The following is a 17,779-nucleotide window of genomic DNA, read 5'->3' on the forward strand; positions in this document are numbered from 1 at the left end:
AATGTAATATGAAATTGATTTTTATTAAGGTAGGCTTTAAAGTATCGCCCTAGTAAGGAGTTTTTGTCATTGTTGGGTGTACGTTCTGTATCTGATGTTGTATTGTACAAAGACTTATTGGTTGTGTGTTGTGTTGCAGAGTGTGACCAGACGTTCGTGAGCAGCGGCGACGAGGAAGGAGGCACCTTCGCTGCTCCGGAGCTGGTCAACCCCAACAATCACTCGCGGCAGTGCCTCTTCACCTTCCTCGCCACCCCCGGACAGCGCGTCGAGCTTGTCTTCACAGCGTTCAACCTTAGAGGCACCCCACAGGAGTGAGTAACGTCCTCATGTTCATTACTCCATCCCAAATTTTGTCATTCTCTACTGCACCCTTGCTGGTCTGGCAAATTCATATGTATGTTTGAACCTAGAGCAGGGGTAGTCAACCTGGTCCCTACCGCCCACTACTGGACGTTCCAGCTTTCATGGTGGGCGATAGGGGTTTTAAAAAAATCTGATAAAGTATTTGGTAAGTAATTATTATTATATGCTATAACTTGCTGTAACTCTGCTTTATAAATTTTATAAACTAAAGTTACTTCCTTACTTTATAAATCACCATTACTGTGGAACCGGTGGGCGGTTAGAAAATTTTACTACTAACAGAGATACAAAAGTAGGTGATAAGTATAAAAAAGTTGACCGTGAACTATACTTTTAAGAAGTCTCTTTCGACAAGGGGCCAAAATCCACATTGGATTTATAGTCATTAAAAAATGTCCTTTTAAATCTTGTTTTTTATTGTGATTAAAACCAATCTTCCTAAGTTAAAACTAACCATATATATGAGAACTAAGAAGTTAGACATTTAAACGTTTCTAAATTAATAATTATTATTTTTGTTCATTGAATCGATAAAAAAATATATACTTACCTCATAAAAAGTTAATACAAGATTAAGATATATTTTTGAATTGGAAAAAATAATAAACACAATCATCGCATCGGTGTCAATTTTGATTTATAGTATTTTTTATATATTTATAGTAAGTATTTATAAATGACTTGATAATGTATTTTTTTTATAATTTCAGTGGAGCGGCTGTGGGAGAACTACCAGGGTAAGTAGAAAATACTTATAATATTCTTTTAAACTGTTAAATTTAATATTAGCCCCACGGTGGCGTAGTTCATAGAGAACTCGCCTCTGAAACCGTAATTCCAGACCAAATACCGAGTCTGTTAAAAAATATTTGTTTTTTTTTTCAATGTTTGTTTGATCCAAAGCAATGACCTAATGGGTAGACCATTCCTCCTTAAAAATCTGTTAATATGACCTCAACTCAATGGAGGCTTTAAGGTGGCCTTATACATAGTTATAGATAGGTAAATACATGAATGAGTTTGTGAGTTATGCCTTACTTCGGATATGGTGTTATTATGGAATGACAATTAGATGCGTTACCAATCCAAGTAATGAATAAAGCATAAACGCACTCATTTACATAAGTATGACTATGCATATGGCCCTAACTTTTTTGTTTTGATTAATTTAGAGTCGTCAACGATGCCGGTTGAATATCGAGAATTATCATGGAGATTAATTCATTCACTTGTATGGTGACAGATCGTTGTATATATAAGTGTAGACATTTATTTCATTTGAATACATCTTTATGATCAAATCTGTAGCCGATATCACATCACAATCTCGATTTACCAGTGTAAAAGGGATCATTTATTATTATATTTATTGGCATAGTATTCTTACCAAATTTCATTGCATTTATTGACAAGCAATGAGACATCCATAAAAATAATAGTGGATCACTTAGCACTTTTTAATTTTTGTTCGTTTGCAGATGCGTGCACGAGTACATGGATATATATACGGAGGCGGTGAGCGGGGAGGCGGCGGAGCTCGTGAACAGCCCGTTCGGAGGCCGCTATTGCGGCCCCATCCCCCCTCGCCGCCGCGTCTCCATGCACCGAGCAATCGCGCTCTCCTTCTTCACCGATAAGCTTCACACGCCGGCCAACCTCTTCCAGGGGAACTATCGCTTCATCAATGACTGTAAGAACATCAATATATTTATAACGGGTGTTTTTCTTGCTTAGATATAACTTGTCAAACCGAACTGTGATACTGCACTAACTTTTTGACATGTATGGTCAGCATAGTCTGGCTAATCATCATGATTAGAGAGTCACGGTTGAACAACGCTACCAAATTATCCCAATTTACTTTGAAAATCAGTCGTCGATTAATATAGAATGCAATTTTCATTTTTTGTAAAAAAAAAAATCTGTAAAGAGCTGTAAAATGGTTCACCATCACTATGAAATAATAAATGATTTTGCAAACAAGAAAGCAGGAGTAAATTTTTTTCTTTAAATTACGTTTTAATGGATGTTTTTTAGGCCACCCAACATGTACCTACCTATTAACCCAATACAAAATGTGTAAATAGATAAACATGTATGTTTTGTGATAATCTGACCACATTGAATTTTGCAGCCGAATACCTGGTGGGAACTGCCGTGGAGCAAGCGCCATGCTCGTTCACGGTCAACGAGTCCCGCCGGAGGAAAGGCGTGCTGCTGTCGCCAACTTACCCCGGGGCCTATCCCAAGGGGCTGAACTGCGCCTATCAGTTCCTCGGGAAGCCGGGGCAGAGGATTCGCATCGAGTTTCGCGACTTCGACCTCTTCTACGGTGGCCCGCAGTAAGAAAATATTCTTTCATTCCAGCATTTGGCGATGACGATTCTCACCACCACTTACAACTACCATTTACTATCCTCCCTCGGTCGCACATAACACGAGACATAAAACTCATTAATTAAATTCAAGCAACGGACAATTTATTTGAATGAATATTTTACAGTTGTTGACCATAAAGTAATATAAAGGGAGAATAATTTAAATATGGCCATTCACAACGGCTCCGTAATATGTATATATTGAATGAATAAGATATTATAGTATGCAAATGCACTGCTGTATTTTAGAAATCTGCTTTACCGATATTACTACCGGCGACATCTGTCGTTTTTGTGCCGATTTATTTTGATTTTAAATTCTCGTGTATTGTCCAAATGTCGCTATCACTATAAACGGCCAGTAAAGACTAGACATAGGTGCAAAACAAAAGTAACTAGTGTCTTCATTTATCGGTGTGTGAATAATATAATCTTATCATCTGTTTGCTTGCAGTTGCCCGTTCGACTATGTCCGCGTGTACGACGGTCCGGACAACTCGTCAGCGCAGGTAGGCACGTACTGCGGCCAGCAACGCAACCTAGTGCTGTACTCTAGTGACGAGAGGCTGCTCGTGGTCTTCTACACCCTGCCCAGGACAGCCAACACGCAGAATAGGGGGTTTAAGGGAATGTTCGAGTTCTCCGAGAGCTTTGTTAAACTCGGTAAGACACTACTTATTCGTCTTTCAACTTTACCGTACCATCCCATGGTTTTAAGACTTGCGGATATGGTCAGAGTAATTTCAATAAAACCACAATTTTGGGCTTCAATATTCATGTAAATTACCTTTATTATCATTATTATTATTATTTTTAAATCACAATTTTTTTTGAAGTTATACTTCTTTTGTCATCAGATCAGAGTGGATTTTTGGCGTGTGACATGTAACACATAATTTATTTTTTCACACGAAAAAAAAACGCACTCTATTGGATTCGAACCACCGAATCATCGGATTATAGGATGTAAATTTAATTATAAAAAAAATCATTCGGAGCAGTACAAATTTTCTGTGCTCCGGGTAAAACCTCATTGCTCCACTGCTCCATGCTCCTGCTCCGAGCTCCGCTCCAACGCTCTATTCATTATACCGTACCGACATTTATTGCCTAGCACAATTCTTCTTTTAATTTCGATTTCTAGGCTATTCTCACTGTTAATGTAGGATCCCTATTCTCTATTTTCTTACATATACAATAATAATATATGCTCTGCCCACTACTTCTATCTTTTCACACAACACAGAGTGCTCTGGACCAGAATAAAGAAGTCATACTAAAATTTAATCTCTTTGTAATTCATTGCTTATTTGTTATTGAATCTTGTTTCCATTACGATTACCACTTTTGACAGTTCGATATAACAAAGAAATCAAACCATTAAAATTCACTCCTAAAACTTAGTATGGTAAAATGGGGTGAATAGGAATGTTTTCAGATTTCATTCATTCAATTCATTTATTTTTTTAACATATTGTGGACATTACAAATTATAAGTTTAAGACATTCACAACATGACATTTAGAAACAAAGATATATAAATATAACAGTATTACATAAAAAAAGAGATATATCAGTAGATGAATTAGATAGGTACAAGGAAGTACACCGGATGAGTTAAGCAGACCCTATTTTAAGAATTTATAAAACAACATCCATCTAAACTCATTCTCACGTAGGTGGAATATATCAACACCCGAAGCAATTTCGTTGAACATAGTTATCGCCCTCCCAATTGGCATTACCAGTGGCAGGTTGGTTCTGCACTTTGGGAGAATAAACAACTGATATAATCTCTATTTCTAAGATAGTTATCAGGGACACACAGGTCAACACTGCCCAGAATGGCAGAGTTCTCATTTATACCTTGTATAAGTCGAAAAAAATACGTAGCTAAATAAAGATATTCAATTTAAACCTTATACTGAATAGCTAAATTTACTTGCCAAAAGTTATGTTTGCAATATTCAGCAGTATGGTTTGGTGAATGGGAATGCTCATTACTCACTCGCCATCAATAGTTTCCCGAAACTATGGTCTACTCCTATTTACCAGCAAAATGAGGTCAAAGGAACGGGAAGGGAAAACTGCAAATTTACAAAATAGAAACTGTAATATTTTTTTAACAAGTGGATTAAGCAGAAACAAAAGTAGTTGCATATTTAATTGTGTTGAGTTCATCCATAGATCAAGGCATACAAAACATGTGAATCGCAACAAACTTTTTCACATCGGATGAATAAAAAATGGTCAAGTTTCCTATCCTATGGGAATTTCCATACAGCATAAACATAAATTATCTGTCAAATAACATACATATTGGAATGCAAACAGTAGCATTTTGACAATTGTAGCACTCTGGATCTTTTTCCCGGGAATTGTTCCTATTCACCTCGTTTTACGTTACATAAGTAGTTTGATATCAATGAATTGAGTAGTTAAATATAATATGTTTTTGTTTTGTTTTCAGATTTCATAAGTAAAAACGATGCAGAACACATTCGAGGATCGGAGTGCGATCAGAAGATCCTTAGTAGAAAGGAGTCGTCGGGAAATGTTTTTAGTCCTAACTATCCATTTCCTTATATTCCGAAAATCGTTTGTAGGTAAGCTACTCACATCACTATCAACTAAATCACGGGTTCCCAACCCATGAGGTTGCGAGGTGTTTTATAAGGGATCACCAACTAAATATGTAGTAAACTGAAAGAAAGTCGACTATAATACAAAATTCAATATTAAAAAGATAGACTGTCAAATTTTACGGACCTTTGTCGCTCAGAATTTTATATTTACGTTAATTTATAACATTCGATTAATCTACTTCAAAGCACTAATCATCAAATAATTCAGCTCAAAGTGGAAACAACTTCACTATAAAGTCAATAAAACTATATCCACAAATAAAATCACCAAGTTACTGACGAAAAAGATCAAAAAATATAATCTTCAAAGAAAAGGAGTAATATTTAATAGAGGATTAATAAAGTTTAATCAAACATAATGTTTGTTAATTCAAAAGTAGTTATGATTGATAATTAATCATAATATGTAAATACACAGTGAAAGAAAATAGGATGATTGCAAATTCACATGTGAGTTTTCTTCATCCTTTTAAAGTCTTCTTATGCAAATCTGGCAGTGGGTCGTAAGTCACTTGGGTATTATAAAACGGGGTTGCGATTTAAAAATGGTTGGGAACCCATGAATTAGGGTACTTATTTAGTTTATCAACATTCAACTTTTTTAATATAAAAAATGTATATTTAAGAACTCTTGTAATGGTAGGTGGTGACAGTATAATACAATCTATATTATTCAACGTTTAATGTGCATGTGTTAATTATTTACCAAAATAAGTTATAGACGTCTAATTCCCAGTATTGAAATGTTCAATTCAAATATCTATGTTTGATTAGATTTAATTGTTGTCAGTTAAGGCCAGTGGCGCACCCAGGATTTTATATTGGGGAGGGCCCAAGGAGGAGAATGTAAATTAGTCCCATAGGCTCTTTTTCTTCTTCACAGCCTAATTTCTCGTTTATCGGTCTTTTGTCTATTGCACTCGGTGTACCTACACCATGGTCCCCACATCCTGAAACGGGCGCTCAGGCTAGGATATTTGGCGGGCCCCCTACCTACCGCTAAGATTAAAGGCAGTGTGAAACACTACATTAACGTTTTTCAAATTGTGTTTTAGTTCAAATTAAGGGTACTTATACAGTGAATTATTGGCGATTTTTAATACATCTACTTTAATAATGGAGCTGTCGAGTATCGACACATAATAATCAAAAAATATATTGCACAATTTTATATAAGTAATTGAAAATGTTCATGGCCATGAAGTATAATAGCGCTACTATTAAAGCTAATTTATGATGTGTGTTTATCTCACTTATCTGGTCAACCCGACACGCCGGTCCCCCCACAGCCCGGGCCCCCAGGCTAGAGGCCTATCAGCCCTCCTCAGCCATGACCTACACCACTCCGGAATTCGGGTGGACACCGAGAATTTTTTGACGGTTCCATTACGGATTGGGTTTCTAAAAAAACCTGACGTTAGTGTTTCGAAATTTTTGTGTTAGAAATTAAAATCTAAGAAATTTTTCTAAAAAGGGTGCTGGAGAATTACAAATCATTTTCTTGCCGTGTTTTTATTTGTCTAAGCCCAAAGATATAGTTTATTGACTTTCAATTTCAATGTTTAAAATAATTCTGATAATCTTCATGTTTGGGGGTTGCCAGGGCCCCTTGGCCCCCTCCTGGGTGCGCCACTGGTTAAGGCTATATACCTCAGTTAAGGCATGGTCTAAAAAGATCGTGGCTAGGCGATGCGCGGATTGCAGGTCGCGGGTACAGATGACGCGTGCCGAACGAAATATAATTTTTTCATATAAATCCAACATGCGTCCATTTAATGTTTTGTTTATTGTTCTATTAGTAACAATAATAATATATTCATTGACATGTTTTCTTTTTGAAGTAAATGGGTAACGTTTTTAGTCATCTTCACACGATTTAAGAATTAATACCCCCGTCGCCATCACGAAACAAATTGACGTATTCACACCTCGACGTTCGCTCTCAGACTGCCAGTGAGTCCAAAATTTCGTCGCGCCAATAGTTGAAAATTATTTGCCGTTTCAGTGAAGTATCGCCTTAATACGAAAGTATAGATACTTGACATGAAAAAGTTGAAGAAACTAACTACTGCTGCATGCCTTTCGGGCAGAGCTACTGCATCATCTGGTGACGGGATTATGAAACATGCAATAATTAAATAGAATTTACTGTAAATTCATCTAATAATTATCAATACCTAAAAACAATAAATAGAAAAATACAGGAGGACCTCGACTTTCGCACATAATTGGTTCCTGAAAGTGTGTGCGAATGTTAAATGTTCGAAAGTAGAGGGAAGTAAAAAAATATTTAAATTGTGTGTATTTTAAAAATTTTATTTATCAAGTAAATATAAGATGTTGAAGAAGCGGTTAAGAGACATGTTTAAGTGGAGTTTGCGGGTGTTTCCCTTAAAAAGTTATCAAGAGTTAACTGTTTGCCACTCTTCTTTTTCTTATTTTAAATAAAATATTTTAAAATGGTAAATTATTAACTTTACAATATTGCTTAACTGCTGGCACGAAATGTAAAGTGAACCACTCTTTAAATATTAAGGCAGTAACCCAGGCTTTTTTATTTGATTACCAAATGACTGGAAGCAATTCTTTATCTTTCCCTTTCAATGCTCTGGGATATTCTGGTTGATAAATTAACATTGGCATCAATTTTAAATCACCAGCTAAGTTTCCACTAAGAAGCAATGTCAATCGGTTTTTAGAAGGTTTATGCCCATGGGCAACTGATTCTTCCTTAGATAAGAATGTACGAATAGGCATTTTTTCCAAAATAAACCTGTCTCATCTACATTAAATATTTGGCTAGAGGAATATTCTCCATCTTCAATAATTTTGGATAATGAGAAAATAAATTCTTTTGCAGCATCTTTATCCGCATCAGCCGATTCTCCAGTGAATTTAATATAAACCAACCGTTACTTGCTTGAAAAATCGTGTTAGAATCTTCTTTTAATCTAGCCTTCCAATCTTTGTGCAAACTAAGAGCCTTCGTTTGAATAATTGATATACTCAGAGGGACATCTTTTTGATGTTGGTCATCGATCCACGATGACAAAGATTTTTCGAAAAACTTTTGAAAACAATCTTTAAAGATATATTCCCATAATTATCACAACATATCGTAGACCTGTTTGTATCATACGAACGTCTGATTGATGCAAAAGTCGCTTGATAAAGTATTCTTGAATGTGTAGAGTAATTATTCTTTTCAACAATCCATAATTTTAATGTATCTGTACCTATTATATGCCCACGATGGCTGGGCAATGTGTGATGTGGCAAGTACACATATTATTTTTCAATTTGTGCATGTGTCAGAGTATGGACCTAATATGTTAAACAAGTGGCTGACATTCATTTCTCGTAAAAACAAAATCTGTTAATACAAAACCTCCAACCTGTGGAGGCCCATATGGTCTTATTAGGATCGGACATGGTCGAGAAAAAAAAACCTATTACATTATATAAAAATTAGATTTATCTTGAAAAGACATGTGTTTAGTTTGATTAGACTGTTTTGTTGGAGTCTGCATTCTCACATATATTTCAAAGGAAAGGAATTTTTAGGAGCAGTTTGCACGGACACTAGACCATTTTATCTATGAGACGTCTCGTTGTCGGTGTGCGTATTTCCATTTGTTCTCATGGTCTGAACGTCTGGACACGTAGACTGTTTAACACGGTACTTCAGTGAAACGGCAAATAATTTTCAACTATAGGTGCGACGAAATTTCGGACTGGCTGGCAATCGGAGAGCGAAAGTCGAGCTGTGAACACATCAATTTGTTTTGTGATGGCGACGGGGGAATTAATTCTTAAATCATGTAAAGATGACTAAAAAACGTTACCCATTTACTTTAAAAAGAAAACATGTCAATGAATATATTATTATTATTAGTAATAGAACAATAAACAAAACATTAAATGGACGCATGTTGACTTTTTATGACAAATTATGTTTTGTTCTGCACGCGTCATTTGCACAATCTTCGCGTCGCGTAGTCACAATCGTTTTAGACTGTGCCCCAGCTGAAGTATATATAGCCTTAACTACAGTCTTTAGTCTTTCTTGGCTATAGTATTTCTTGGTCTTAATGACAACTGTCACAACATGTTTCATAATCCCATCTGGTAGCAGTTCACACCCCCTATATCTATGTATTTTTAAATTTGTTACTTATTGAAAAATCTTTGTTATCTCTGTTTCAGATACTTTATTTATGGCATGCAAGATTCTCAGCACCTCGAAAGAGTACGTCTGGAGTTTATTAAGTTTGAAATACCGAAAGGAGAAAAGGTCGCAGAGTAAGTAACATTTTGAATTTATATTTAATATTTTTTCTGTTTGTAGCTGACTCGATACGGGCGACAACTTCTTGTCTATGAAAGAGTATTTCCTGGAAGCACTCTGTATTGTAGATCACGTAGAACTAATTAATTTCTACGTAAACCATTAAATATGCAACAATACATGATTTGAGTTGCCTAGAATCATAACTCACATTCTCCGAAAATCAAATTTTGAGAAAAATGCAAAAAACCACTAGAGCACAATGTATACAACAATGTAAAGATCTCCTGTTACATTGTTGATTTGCATTTTTTTTAATATACTATAAAAATCATTATGTCTCCTTCCTAAGATGTGAAATCTGCCATAATAGCAATTGCATAGAGTAACTAAGGTATAGCTCAATAATGCCGACGAGATATATTTCAAAAAGTCCATAGTGCCAGGACAGAAATCACCCAATAGATCAATCTTTGGAAACATTTTTAGATGGTTTAAAGTGATTTTTTGATACACAACTATTTTTCTTTATGCAGGATGCATTTAGAATCACTTGAGGTTATTATCTCAAGAAATGAATATGATATTTTCAATAGTTAGGTCTATATGATAATAATGTTCATTTATCACATAAATGAAACACGCATTCAATATGAACTTTGTATTCCTTTCGTTTTTTGGCCTGACTGTCTTTAAGTCATAAACCAAAACTGGCTTCAAAGTCTTGGTCGATGCCCTATGGCGAATGGTTTTCGCATATCGATCTTATTAATTTGTTCAGTGGCCCAACCCATTGGGTTACTGGATCAGATACACATTATAAAACAACATGCTGTGGGTTTGAGTCTGTGAGGTATGGTTTTAGAAACAACCACTCTAACGGCTGAGCCGTTGTAGATCATCATTATTCATTTGTCAATTTGATTATTTCAGGTCTGGCGCAGCGTGTACCGATGGATACCTGAAAGTGTATCTGAAGGGACAGGAAGCGTCGGACTCTTATGATAAATTTGATTTTGACCTGTGTGGGGAGGTGTCTCCGCCCATCGCCGTCTCCGATGGACCTCGCCTGGTTCTCGTCTTCAGCTCGGGAGACCTCTGGGGGCGAGGATTCAAGGCTAAATATTCATTCGAAACAGGTAAATAGCTTGGTGATGCAATGAAACCCAACTACAATGAACATTTTGAATAAGTAGAATGCTGTCCCACTGATTTTGAGAAATAATTTCAGCAACATGGTAAATAAGAAAAGTGCAAATTGGAAATGTGGTTTACCTTTTCTTGACACTTCACCATATATGCTCGATATCACTGACATAAATACTGAATCAGTAATACTGACGTGACTAATAATCTGGAGGTTTTTCTACTCCATGCGACCTGAGTCTTGGTCGTCGTTAAGGGCTTTGATGCTGATATATTGTTCGTCCTTTCTATGTGTCCACTAAGCGGAGTCAATGGATTTTTATAAATTTCATTGATAATATCTAGTTCAGTGGCTAACGGTGGAGGTATACAGTGGAAATCCAACATAAATAGTGAACACTATATTTTGTCAGTTATGCTTATTTGTTTTCATTGAACGAAGAATACAAATAAATTGTATCTGTTAGTTTTTAAATTTCAATTAATCCCTGCCGAGACTAAACCATAATAGTAGAGATAGGCTGTGGAAATCTGACAAAAATGGTGTACACTTTGTCAGTCATACTTAGTTGTTTTCATTGAATTGAAATTCAAAGTGGAGATAGTGTTAGTTAGTTTTTAAAATTCAATTAAACCCTGCGTAAACCAAACTATAATAAATAATAGTATAAAAATAATTTAAGCACACTTTGTCAATCATACTTATTTGTTTTTATTGAACTAAGAATACAAATTGCGGATAGTTTAAAAAAAAAAAAAAAAAAAAAGCCCTGCCCAACCAAACCATAATCAATAAAAAATATTCTACTATCTATAAATTGTATATAATTTAATACCATAATTAGATATTTTATAGAGAAGAATATTTTTTACCTATACATATTTGTACCTATTCTTAGTTCAATGAAAACATAAGTATAACTGACAAAATGTGCATTATTTATGTCGAATCTCCACAGTCTACCTCCACCCTTCGCCACTGTTAGCACATCACTGATACTGTGCAGTTTGCACCAGCTCTGCCATACTCCATTTTATACAAGGATATTTCTAAATACTGTGCTTAGACACCATCGGTGGATCACAAGGTCCATGTCCTATGTCCCCCGTATGACCGGGTCGGTTTTATGAGAGTTATAGACAGTCGTATAATATCTGGATAATGTTGATTTAATTTGTTTTAGTAGGTTGTTGAAACGCCTGTTAACGATGGTTACTCTGTGGTCAACTGCGTAATCTTATTTTAATTAATTTAAATCGCTCAACCCTTACTTAAAAGAGCAGTCCTTTGTAATGAAATTAAAATAATTACACTGTTAAATAAGATTACACTGTTTTCTTTTTCAGAATATCGTATCCCTGGCACGGCTGCACCCGACGGCACCTGTTCATTCACATACCGCAGCGTGTCTCGCAAAAAAGGCGAGTTCAATTCCCCCCGCTACCCCTCCAACTATCCTTCAGACACCAACTGCACCTTCATGTTCCTCGCAACGCCCAACGAGCAAGTCACCATTGTCTTCGACCACTTCAAAGTGAAAGCGGAGTCCGTGAATATTACCAGTGGAGGAGCATATGGGTGAGTACCTATTGAGGATTCCAATCCCCGATAAAATTTTCTTTTTTGGTATTACACGACCAATGTTTATTAACACCCCTCATACCAGGATCGAAAAGACACACATAATTTTATTTTTTGCGGACACAACGTCTATTGACGTCGTATTTTGCGAGATGTGATATGACAGGACGTCCATAGACGTCCTGTACTGTGGAACGGAATACAACACGACGTTTATAGAAGTCGTATTTTGGATTTACAATATGTTCCCTGCTATTTGTGTCACGGTGCGAACATATTTCCATTAGATAATGTCGTATCTTAAGACTTAACTCGTTTCTATATATCTAAATCGAAAATTTTAATATATGTCATATCGCTAACATGTATTAGCTAACATGTGTCCGCGAATGTGTTAATATCAAGGTTAGTATAGACCAGGCATGGCCCATGGGCCGCATGCGGAAATTATTAGCGGAAGGAATTTGGAAAACGCTACTTTAGAGTATTCCTGGCCTGGGGATCCTCAAAGATCCTGGCCTGGGGACCCGCTTCAGAATGTTTTGGTGTATAAATTGTTTTACATGTGGTGTGCCGTGGGTAAGAAAAGGTTGCGGAACACTGCTATATACAACACAATTTAGTTATATTGTCAGTATTTTTTATGCTTCGATTATTTTGTATACTAAAATATCCATACTTTCTAATGAAATGACTGCATTGTCTGCTTTATGGAAAACGGACACTGCTCTCAAAAGTTGTAATAATTGTATTCATTCCCCCATTTGCCATCCCTATGCAACCCATGACCTGCCTATCTACCTTCACAGGACCTCACTGATCCATCTATACAACCTATTATCAACATTTTCATTTATATGAACCACCGCTGGTTTTAGTTAGTCCAGATTTCTATGTTTATTTAAGTTATATAAGTAACGAGTGAATGTGTTTACAGGACAACAACTTGCTGGGAGGATTGGGTAGAGGTATGGGGTGTCGAGAGAGACGGGTGGGCACCTCTGGGCAGGTACTGCGGCCTGTCAGCTCCCGGGCCGCTGGTCTCGCCTCGGGGGGCACTCGGCCTCGCGGTGCTCCTGCACGCCGATTCTGAAGGGGTGGCCAGCGGATTTAAGGCTCGATATACTTTTGAGGTTTGTTTCTTTGCATATTTCTTATTAATTAAACTCGCATTTACGTGGTAGAACTCCATTATAATGGATTTCAAACAAAGTTATTTTTGTTAATTATTTCATAATTAAAGTAGAATTAACACTTTCTTAGCAAAATCAGCAGAAAAGTAGCCGGTTGATGATAAAGACTCCATACTAATTAATGCGTTACCAATGATCAATAATAAGATTAACAAATTTACATTATCAAATAATTAACTAAAATATAAATTATCAATAATTGTGTCTAAATATGGTGAAAGCAATTTGAGAAAATATTCTTTTCTTTTCAGATTGCGAAGTCAATATTCGGTGACTGCGGAGGAAACATGTCAGGGTTGGAGTACGGGGTGATCACAAGTCCAAATTTTCCCGCCAATTACGATGGACCAGGAAGAGGCTTGGCTTCCAAAACGTGCAACTGGTTTGTCTCTGTCAAACCGCGCCACAAGATTTTGCTCAATTTTGAATTCTTCGCTGTGGAAGGAGATCCCCTGGGTAAGTTTTTCAATTACTTGGGACTGTAATATTCTATATAAATCAGCGTTTCCCAAGTGGGTTACTACTGGGAGTCCGTAACATAATACGGTATCTTATAAAAATAATAAAGGGTCAGAACAGACCAGTTTTTTATTTGGGTAAAGTAAAAGATATTTTAGAGGATGTTTACTGTCATCATTTGGAGCACAAAGGCAGTATTCAGAGTGCGAAGTAGAGCCCCACGCTGACAAGGGACCCCCAATCCTTGCTTTTTTAACTTTAAAATATGTGAAAATGCAGTTTTACAATATTATGGAACTGTTTATTATAAATACTAGTGAATGAATGCGAGTGGAAGCCCTCATAATCCAGCGTGTAAGGCACTGGTTTCTCATTTGTGGGCTCCGGGTCCGATTCCCGGTGAGGTCACACAATATATTTATGTGATTTTTTCACTTCTACTACTACACTACTGTCGTTGGACCTGGAAGTCTATTGTAGTGTCAAAAAGAATATATTATATTATATACCTATGTACATATTTCTTATTACTAAGTAAAGTTCTGCAGTCGAAAAATGACTTACTTTTCCCTCCACCAACCACCACATCTCCACACTCGTGCGTAACAAATGTTATGCATCCTTTAAGGGGGGACATTCTCAGCGTAGGTCAAAATGGAGTTTTTATTGCATTTTCAAAGCATGATCCTGGACATTCCTTAAATGTTGTGGATAATCTATTTATATAATTTTGAAGCCTTATTATCCTTTATATTTATTTTAAACATTTGATGACTGCATAAAGTATTTTTATTACATAAAATAGTATTCTTTTAAACCTCTCGCTCTAATGTTTTAGAATATGGTCATATTTCAGTACATGCATGTGCAGTGGTGTTAAGATTTTAATGAAATATTTGCGATCAAAAATTATATTGATAATCTCTGTGATCCCAAATTTGACAAGAATTAGGCATTTTATTATTCAAAAAATGGGCAAGATTAACACATTTGAAGATAACTCTAAAGAGACTAATTATAAGCTATGTCTTTGACCATTCAAGTATGATAAACATCCTACGAATAATGTTTGCTTTATAATAATTATTGACCTAAGAATAAGGTAGTGTTTTTTTGAAATACGCCAATTCTTTTGGCATTCCCCAGTAGTTAAGCTACAACATACGGCCGTAGCCATAAATTGACAAACTATAATTGAAGTAGGGAGTAAAATGATGTTAACGTGCGTGTTTGAACATGTACCTAACCAAAAAAAATTTACGCTGAGCATGTCCGCCTTTAAAGTTGTGCTGAGTGTCCCAGTAGCAATTTCCCACGAGTTTGGTGTACACTAGTGTCCAATCTTATTCTGGTATAAATATATTACGGTCAACTCTCGATGAGAGAAGACGTTCTTGCTCGCATTGAAATGCTAGAAACTTTTTGAAATCTGATATTTCATCATAGATACCAAGTCTCAATTATCACAGGCCTATCACAAGGCCCCTTTATATAGGGCATTCATCTGTTACATATTAGTTGTGAAATTGAAGAGATTTGTAGGTGAAGAAAATGGGAGCATTATAAATTAAATATGTACATAGATGATATTACTAATTGATTAATATGAAATGCAAGTTTATGCGCCATTTTTAGGTACCTAGATAGTAGGTAGTATTCTTTTTTTATGGGATGCTTCAATTGGTATTCGAGTACGGCCACCGAATGGTTAAATTCGTCTCCATGAAGCCAAGTCGAGACCAAGAATATTATTACTTTCCAACAGTGGCGGAAAAAGTACATAGACATTTTGTAACAGATCAATCTTTGATACAACTTTACTTTCGAACATATATTGATGTATCTTGTTCTGGAGTAGGCATAACAGAACATCAACATTGACACTGTTTTAGATTATTTTGACATTATAGAAAGATGTACTAATACTTTAATAATGAATTACTTTGATTGCTAACGATTTGGAAACTAATCTCAGGGCGAGGCTGTCCCGCTGCTGTGTTGAGATTATGGTACGAGAGTTCCGGACCACCGTTGGAGCTGTGCGGAGAGAAAGCCACCACTGACAAGTGGCAATACATCACCGAATCTAACTCACTCCGCCTCACGTGAGTACCATATTTATTTTGTTCGTCTCTTTCTTGTTACCATTATCCGCTCGCATGAAACACATGACCATGATGGCGTGGCATTAATAAGACAACCTGAGTCGAAGGATAATCTGAAAATTGGTTTTTAGGTTTTAAATCAGATATAATCATTAGGTACATTGGCGGCTCCTCTCTTAGGTCAATTGGTCAATGACCCTCCAAAAATAAATATCTTACAATCTATGTAGGTTATAATCTAAGATGTAGGTACAATGTCTTATAATTATCGGCTAACGCGTCAACTCGCGATGCACGCTAACCGTGTGTATAAAATTTAAACAGAAGGAATCACGATCGGTCGCTGTATAGTCGGGCTCGGGCATTTCAGAATCTGCCGGGATAAAATATTTATAAATATTTCTCTTTCTCTCTCATTTCTCATATGTCAGACGAAGAGAAGGACAAAGTCTTTTTCTTTTTCTTCATATTATTTTGTCGCCGTATTAGGCGTCATTTAGGTCATTGCCAGAAATGAAAGAGATGTAAATTTTCAATGTGTTAAAATGAAACAGGTATAAAATGGGCGAGCGTGTTTTGTTTTGGTAAACCTTTTTATACTTATTTGTTATCGCTTCCTATTGTTGTCTGAAATTTTTATATGCAATTTCAATGTTTGTATGCAGTTTAGTTTAAATCCAACCTTAGAGTAATACGCATCGACTGCATTCATTGTGTTAAACCATTGTATAATACAAGTTATCGATTAAAATGTCATCTGCTATATTAATCATAAAATTTACCTTCTAATAAAATCAGTGGAAATATAAAAAGTGTTTTATATATATAAATGATCCCGCCGTTCCATATCAGTACACAACACTTTTTCTGACAGTGACAGTTAAATGAAAAATGAAGCTAAAAAGCTACGGTATTTTATTAAATGTGTTTGATTGTTTGATGTGAAATGGACTTTTTTTGGAAGAGTAAGTAGGCACCTATCTATAACAATTTCTAGCACTTCTTTTATAATGTATAAAAACCTAATTTGCAATACGTTTTTTAAATATACAACGAAAAGCCAAGTTCAAATAATATAATTACTTATTTAAAAATGACCCACCAAATGGTCAAACAAAGGGCCGCCAATGATTAGGTACCTACTCTTTTTTGTGTTACTTTGTCTGTCTTTTATGTTATTGACTCTACAATCCATTATAGATCTTGGTCACCTTCCTCGAAGTTTCTGTAGAGATTTAATTATGAAAAATGGATGTTAGCCACTCGCTTACACCTATTAGGTCCTTGCTCTGGGTCCAAACACAGATTGAAAAATAACATGTGGATTTGCCAGACCCGGGATTTAAGCCTGACACCCACAAAATTATAAATGTATTGGCCAAAGATGTTGAAAAAACTGCTCTTTTGCCAGACCGGAGCCTTCTGTAGTTTCCCTATCAATGTTGCTGAAGGAAGTTTCAGTTCAGCAATTATTGCCATTTTTATAATTACAAATTATTGACCTTCCAAACTCATCAGTTTATATAAAAATTACAAGATTAGGGATCCTTTTTTTTGCGTTACTTTCATACATTCAGTATACAATATATTTCATACTCTATAAAAGGTTTTCTTCAA

General features: G+C 35.8%; 1 protein-coding gene across 3 annotated transcripts in view; it reads left to right on the top strand.

Annotated features, from left to right (window-relative positions):
• Positions 1-17,779, top strand: part of LOC147073229 (CUB domain-containing protein 2-like) — a 314,685-nt gene that overhangs the window by 291,824 nt on the left and 5,082 nt on the right. For all 3 annotated transcript variants that reach the window (XM_085945567.1, XM_085945568.1, XM_085945569.1), the window contains 12 exons: positions 140-314; positions 1,077-1,103; positions 1,845-2,056; positions 2,501-2,708; positions 3,199-3,407; positions 5,215-5,350; positions 9,596-9,691; positions 10,611-10,816; positions 12,171-12,402; positions 13,343-13,538; positions 13,850-14,054; positions 16,033-16,162. In XM_085945567.1, coding sequence (XP_085801693.1) covers positions 140-314; positions 1,077-1,103; positions 1,845-2,056; positions 2,501-2,708; positions 3,199-3,407; positions 5,215-5,350; positions 9,596-9,691; positions 10,611-10,816; positions 12,171-12,402; positions 13,343-13,538; positions 13,850-14,054; positions 16,033-16,162 — 2,032 coding nt within the window. The remainder of the gene's footprint in view (positions 1-139; positions 315-1,076; positions 1,104-1,844; positions 2,057-2,500; positions 2,709-3,198; positions 3,408-5,214; positions 5,351-9,595; positions 9,692-10,610; positions 10,817-12,170; positions 12,403-13,342; positions 13,539-13,849; positions 14,055-16,032; positions 16,163-17,779) is intronic.

This window comes from Rhyacophila brunnea, unplaced genomic scaffold, assembly GCF_057557595.1.
Source record: "Rhyacophila brunnea isolate RB1 unplaced genomic scaffold, BYU_Rbru_1.0 scaffold_18, whole genome shotgun sequence".
In the NCBI taxonomy this organism is placed as follows: Eukaryota; Metazoa; Arthropoda; class Insecta; order Trichoptera; family Rhyacophilidae; genus Rhyacophila; species Rhyacophila brunnea.